At 30.5% G+C, this 7,843-nt stretch overlaps 1 protein-coding gene across 1 annotated transcript in view; it reads right to left on the bottom strand.

Moving 5' to 3' along the window:
• The window catches only part of LOC106468797 (glutamine and serine-rich protein 1-like), a gene marked incomplete at its 5' end in the record, with an annotated part of 45,504 nt that extends 41,327 nt beyond the window's left edge, over nt 1-4,177 (bottom strand). The window contains 2 exons of the mRNA XM_022397158.1: nt 2,668-2,957; nt 4,051-4,177. Of these exons, the coding sequence (XP_022252866.1) occupies nt 2,668-2,957; nt 4,051-4,177 (417 nt within the window). The remainder of the gene's footprint in view (nt 1-2,667; nt 2,958-4,050) is intronic.
• Between the last annotated feature and the right edge of the window lie 3,666 nt (nt 4,178-7,843).

Below are 7,843 nucleotides of genomic sequence, written 5' to 3' on the forward strand. Positions count from 1 at the left end.
ATAGGCCATTGTGTAGCTTTGTGCTTAATTACAAATAAACTGGACCACAAAATGGTACTTAATATAATGCCTAGTTTAAATTCGTTTCTTTTATGCAGTTTAAACATACAATTAACGAAAACGTTCTAAAATCAGGTTCACAAGGGATAAAAATAAAGCAAGATATTAGTCCAACTAAAAAACAAAGTTTATTTTATCCAATGGTCATAATGGTTTCATATACACATACCTACATAATTTCACCATTACAGTTCCATACATACATATGTATATATACAAATATTTCACTATTACAGAATGTTTCCTATTTTACATTCCTACTACATCAGCATATGTGTTAACGTTCTGTGTTAATGACACCAACGTGCAAGTGGCAGCATATTGTATGGTGTTCCAGAATCTTTTGTTTTAATGCATTATTTCGGGTGGTTATCTGTGTTCATTTCCTTAATTACTACAACAATTCCCAATTATTTAATTTTTGTAGCGCATACTGGTGAATAGAAAATATTTTAATACTAAAAATAAACGACTTTATAATCCAAATTTTTTAATTTTCTTTAATTGGACACTCAACGTTTCGCTTTACAGCTTTTTCAGTGAAGAAAATAATAGCTCAAGAGATTCAGTCAACTAAAGAGATTTAGGTTAGTCCTAAATACATATATTAGGCTAACATTTCAAAACAATCTTTGTACTATAAGTAAACAATGAATCAAAATAAAATGTAATAACATTCAATATACAAAGTAGTATAACCAATAATGTTAATGAAAGTAACAATTAAAAATATAGTATACTTTACTTAAGGAACACAAAAACACTGGCATGAACAAGTGTCATATAAGTTCATGATTAAATATCTGAATTTATAATTTTTAGCATTGAAATATTATATCAAAAATCAGTTACATATCTGACACATAATTACTTATCATTTTAAAAAAACTGAAGGAAAAAACTGAAGTATATGTTATAAACAGATGAATTTTCTAAGGACGAACTAATCGTCAGAGCACGACAAATTGTCGAGGTCCTTTACACATTTCGAGTGGAATACAATACATGGAGCAAATAATATCAAATTATTAAACTTCATATTATTATTACTTTTATCAAATTATTAAACTAATAATAATAATATGAAGTTTAATAATTTGATAAAAGTAATAATAATATGAAGTTTAATAATTTGATAAAAGTAATAATAATATGAAGTTTAATAATTTGATAAAAGTAATAATAATATGAACTTTATCAAATTATTAAACTTCATATTATTATTATTACTTTTAAAGAATACAGTCATCATTTTACTTTTTCCTACTCATTAAATAGTTTCGAGTTCAAAACTGAAAGTGGAAGAGTGACCATCATTCTAATGTGTTACTGAAACTAGAGAGAAGGGCCGAATATTAATTTAAAAGACGTGCTTTTTTAACTATATGGGACCCCCATTGGCACAGCGGTATGTCTGCGGACTTACAATGCTAGAAATCGGGTTTCGATACCCGTGGTGGGCAGAGCACGGATACCCCATTGTGTAGCTTTGTGCATAACGTCAAACAAACAATTAACCATATGTCAGTTTTATTTAAAACACTAGATAACTATCTTGTTAACACATAATATTGCTACTTCCATAAATAATTCGTCCCACAATGCAACTTCTAGAACTATAACGCATAAAGTACAGGTGATTAGAAATGAAACAGTGATAAAATATATTACGAATTAACATATTTTTGTATCTTTACCCACAATATTTCAAAAAGAAGAAAAACTGATGCTGCAGTCAAACCTTTGACCCACCACATGAAAATAGTGCTGGTGTCCTTTAGACTTAACGAATGGATGGATGGCTTTCTTTGGCTGAGACACTTGGTGTGGTTGGCTGTGTACTCCATTAACCAGTGATCTAATAATCTGTTGATATAAATCATGTTGGTCCTGAAACAATAATAAGAAAATATTATCTAAAAAAGACTAAATATGTGGTTGATGAGTGGGGCAAAATGACCTACCTTAGCATGAATCGCTCTGAAATTTAAAGTGAAAATAAAATATCTGAACACTTTAATGAAATGAATATATTTTAAAAAAGAATAATTGTAATTTGCATTTATTTATTAATTTTCTGTTCAATATACATTTCTCGAAGGTTCTTTTACAAATTTTGCTGTAGGTGGTAGTCGATCACTCAAACGACAGTTAGAGCATAAAAAAAAATCTCGAATACTTTCTCAGTTATCTTGTTCTTATATTTATCGAAGCTTAAACTTTATCTGATGATATAACATTTACAGCTTGGGGAAGGAATATTTTAAAATGTAAATAACATTAAAATTAAGTTAGCTAAACGTGACTTCTCAACTTTAATCTTTATTAAAATATTCCACACAGAAATCAGTAGTCCTGTTTCAGTAATATGTGCTTTCCAAGTGTTATTTTAAGGTGCCACATACACCTGTGTGGGGGAGCGTACTCGTAAGGTTTTTGGAATGTGTGGAAATCATTTATAAATATATCACCTTAAATGGGTAATAGGGCAGACAGCATGATAATATTTATTCTGGTGTAACTATTTTTGAAATTCATTAATAAATAATTAAAGTTTAAATGAATATACTACCTCAGTAATTCTAAGTCAGTGCGTGTAATACTCACTTCCATTCTAAAGCATCAATAAAACATTTAGGGAGGTGTTTCCCAACAGCATAAGATAAGATTCTTGGGAAGTGACGATTTTCTGACAGTATGAAGTCACACTTCTTCTTACGGGAAAACCTCTCGGCCATTGCATTTAGGATTTCTGAGTAGAAAGTAAAGAGCACTTTGTTTCCAAATTCTACTTTATCCAAAACTATATCTTCATGTATGAGATGATTTAAAACGTAACTGTCTGGGACAGCTTTCAGCCTATCCGCCAGAATCTTTAACACTGGATGTTTTGATTCCTGTAAATTAAGAGAAGCATTGTCTAATTACATAGAAAATGTTCATCTAATTCTTAAAAATTATTCATTCAATCCATCAAATCTATTGATTTAATCCATAAAAACTGTTCATTGAATTCTTAAACAAATGTTCATCTAATTCTTAAAAAAATATTCATTCAATCCATCAAATCTGTTGATTTAATCCTTAAAAACTGTTAGTTTAATTACTACAATTTATTCATTTAGTTCTTAAAAAGTATTCATTAATTCTTAAAAATAATAATTTATCCTTAAAATTATACATTTAACCTTAAAATTATCAATTAGTTCATAAAAGATACCATTAATCCTTAAAAATTATCTATTTAATTTATCATTTCAAAATCGCACAAACAGAACATCGTACAAAGAATTAAAATAATCAACTCTGAAAATATATATGTGAATTTGGCCAAATATCTGATTTCCTGAATACAATTAGTTTTATTTCTTTAAATTCATGTTGTCGAGAATTGTAATTCAGTTAGTGCTACTTCACCAGTTACGAATTAATAATGAAATTATTTCTTCAAATGGCAGAATTCTCTTGACAATAGAAAAAAAAAACAGTTCTTTGCTAGTAAAATTTTGAATTATAATTGGTGTATTTAATCAAACATTAAATGAAAAAGACAAAAAATAACAATTTTAGTCTTATTTGTACTTAATAAAAAAAAAGAAAGAGAGCGATTTTTCTATAATTACAATATTGTGAATGTTGTTAATTTTGACGATAACATATCAAAAAGAAGACCCAGAGTATTTTCCCGCAGAAAATGAGATCTGAAAATTTAGCAATCTTCCTTTGCGAGTGTGCCAAATATATAAAAGGGGTATATGTGTGTGTGTGTTCATCCTTATTTTACGATTAGCAGTTGGCTCAAATTGAAATTTAATTTTTGTGTTTGTTTCACACATATGTAGTTAGTCTAATGAAACTATAAAATAAACACAGTTCAGTAATTCAGACTAATTAAAAATGCAATTAATATTTAATTCAAAATCCACTTAATACATCTATTTGTCACATTTTCGTACGTATCAAAATATTGCTGACTTAAAAAAGACATACCAATCCTCCCTGCATGCTTTCCAAAACCCATCTAGTGTAGGAGGACGACAGTTTCCTAGCCTTCGCTTCAACAGCCTGCTCGCACGGAGATCCATAAGTGCTGCTTTCGGCGATATAACCAATATATCTTGAAATAGCATGTATGTACCTTTTTATTCTTCAGCTATTTGAAGTAAGCGACAGCAGAGATCCTTTTCAATTATGTAGCCTGAGGCACGTGGACGGCTTTTGCCATTGATATTTTGTGTTCATCGATTCTCTCCTGTTACAAGATGCCACATTTTGCACAACATGGCAGAGTACAACCTGTTGCAGGACTCTTTCTGGATGATCCTAGATCTCCAAGTTGATCCATATTCTTTTGTTTTCTAATAGCAATAAGTAAAAGAGATATCACCATCTTGAAAATTCTAAATCCACGATCAGAACACATTTATTATGATCTAAGTGTATGAAAACAGCTGTCACATACCCTTCGCAAAACGCCAAACAATGTCAAAATGTAGTTCTGATAAACGACATTCCACTCGACTTTATATTGGCTGTGGTTGACACAGTATTTACATATTTGCAAATTTGAAATTATTTTGCTATATCCTACTTAATCCTGTACACCATGTGTCCAACTGGCAGTCTTTCTTTTGAAAACTTTACATATAGAGAGGGTTAATTATGTTATATTAAAAAGTTTATGAAGCCTCATCACGTCGTTACAAACCATGTTGTCACATCTGGTCATAATTTATCTGACTACCGTGCATCTTGAAAATAGCTCTGCAGTACATTTTCCACAAAAGTCTTAGGATATTCAAAGCACCCATTGGTGCCCCTACATTCAATCGTTGAGGGCCATTTCAGAGTATGTTTTTGGTAATACAATGGCTGTAGATTTTATATTAGAACTGGTTGGACGTGACAAAAAAGCTATAATCCATGTGTTATATTAAAAAAAAAACACGTATCTATATATTTGTTCCGGTTTATACCAGAAATATGTTCTCATTGCCTTCTACTAACTTTTATTTCCATATCATTCTGTAAGTATCACAAATGATTCAAAGTTAAGTATAGAAAATCTTTTTTTTTTCATTGTTACTTTTTGGAGGTTGTTATCTTTGGTTAGATCTTCCAGAGAAGTATGGCTCACTTTCTTAGTGATTGACGAAATGATTAAGCCGTTAAAACAACACAAGAAAAACAACGCTGTTAGACTCCATAAAGCCACGATTCCTTTAGTGGTGAAGGAAAAGCTCTCAAGATATATTCCTAAAAGTAGAAAAGTAGTATGGTTAAAAATATATACATGAATAGATAAAAGTGGTTGGATTGTTTTAGCATAAAGTTACAGAATAGACTATCTATGATGTGTCCACTACGGGGGAATCGAACCCCGAATTTTAGCATTGTAAGTCCGAAAATTTACACTGGCCCACTGGGAGATACCACATCATGGGCTAACTACACTAAGTTCAGAGTCAGAATTTTGAAGTTATAAGCCCTACGGAGACTAGAAAAAAAGAGAGACTATTAAAAAGATACAATCCAACTAATACTTAATGTGTATTATCATTAAAATTAAACAGGCAGACAAAACATTTAGAATTAGAAATAAATTAAAAAATCGGTTAAATTAAATGCTAGAGACAGTTGTTACATTTTCTTCTCTCTTTGTTCACCTGGTAGCTCAACTAAGAGTTTAATGGTTTATTATCCTAAAATTCCTGGTTCGATTCTCGCGATGGACACATCGCTGACAGCCATTTGTGTAGCTTATAACAAACAAACTTCCGTTTTTGTAGTTTGCAAAGTTTGAGTGAAAGTGAATTACTAGTAAAACTAGATCTAAAGGAGGTTAGAAATAGTTTTGAAAATTTTGTGGTGAAAAATTCAACTAATACTCTGGAATAATTTAGTACAATTACTAAGTCAATGTCAATATAATGAAATCTCCGTATGGTAGGTGCTTTTACTACAAATTATGATCTCTTTGTTTTCAATCTTTATTATTTTAATATATTAGCTATGACAGGATAATCATAACAAATTTTAAATATTTCATTATAAAATGCACGTTTTTCCATATTTAGTGGATCTAAGCAAAGTACTTGTTTTGTTTACCATATTTAATAATTACCAACCAGAGGGATGGATACAAGTCGAAAAACTTAGTTTTAAAGTAATGAAGAAAATGTTTCGAAAAATTAAGCATGATGTAGGGATGACAATGCCAAAAAATACAGAAACAAGGTTGGGATGAATACAGAAAATCATACAAAAATCACTATATAAGTAGCCAGTAAGTACTGAGTAAATCTTACTAGCTTATGGTTATTAGTCACTATAAGACTGTACAGCACTATTCAGTTTAAAAGCATTTTAACCAAGCCCGATTTCATGCAACTGACAAAAATTCAAAATTTAGTTGTATATAAAAGTTATTATTGGAAAGATTTGGCTACTTATGTAGTGATTTTTGTATAGTTTTCTGTATTCATTTCTTCCTTGTTTCTGTACTTTTTGGCATTAACATCCCTACATCATACTTGATTTTTGCACTTTTTTGTGACTTGTTTTCCCTTCTTTTGTAAAACAATTTCATTGAAGTATGTTGATAAGTGAACATTTGTTGTATTTTTTATAATTCAATGGTAATATATATTGTTCATATCATCAGTTTTGTCAGTTTCTCTAATTTTGGATTACATTAGGGGACAGTGAAGCTGTAATGGATCTTCCAGGATGGTACAAGTATCCTGGAGCACTGGACTCATGTTAAGATGATATTTACATAAACAACTCCTTCCAACTTCACCCCCAACTCACTGCATGTGCATAAAATCGATTCCACCACAAGCTAGGATTATGTCGATTAAAAAAGAAGAAATCATACAGATCCCAGACCATGAAGTATGATACCATGCATACACACATAGCTGCCAGGCTTACCCCCACTAAAAATTTGAAGAAAAGTAGGCTGCTATATATTGTAATATTTGATAATTTAGAAACTGGTGTTTTTAAACTCAGACATCAATAACATGTACACAGATACTTGATCTCCTTGATATATTGAATATTAATTTAGATTATTCTTTCTTTCTTTATATATTTTTACTGAAATTGTTTTATCACAAATGGTCGTTATATAAGAACAATTTGTGCTTCCATCTAGCGACCAGAAATTAAACTGTTATTTATGAAACATGGAATTAATACACTTATAAACTAAAATCATTGCTAAGTAGCAGTTTTCCTTTTTATTATTTCTCAAAAAAATATGTGTGGTAGAATACTATTACTGTTATAGAAGTTGTGAAACACTCAGTAATGGCAATTTGGTGCTCAAGTATATCTGAATTTTGGCAGTTATTTGTAAGCACCATAGAGTAACAGATTGAATGCAGCAGCCATTTTTTTTCTTGACCCATCACTATATAGTAAGCACCACCGTGCTTAGTGATAATGCGCTCACAGCTAAACTTGCAGATTCGAATCTTGGACCCTCCATTCCTGAGCCCGTTCCCACAGCTTACGGGACTTGCAACTCACTTTTGAAAATATGGCACTTTCTAGAGTTTTGTTGACGATCGGCTATTTATTTGTTACACTCGATTTGGATAACTGTCTATAACAACTAGTTTTTAAAAAATACCGAGCCTTTCGATACAAGAATTAAAGTACAAAACACCTTTTTAAAAAATATTTTAAATATGTGGACATCCACGAAACACCTTAAGTTATTTCATATAAAAAAAACAACAGAAAATGTTTTGCTTATATATATAGTTAATTG

This window comes from Limulus polyphemus, unplaced genomic scaffold, assembly GCF_000517525.1.
Source record: "Limulus polyphemus unplaced genomic scaffold, Limulus_polyphemus-2.1.2 Scaffold3168, whole genome shotgun sequence".
NCBI lineage: Eukaryota > Metazoa > Arthropoda > Merostomata > Xiphosura > Limulidae > Limulus > Limulus polyphemus.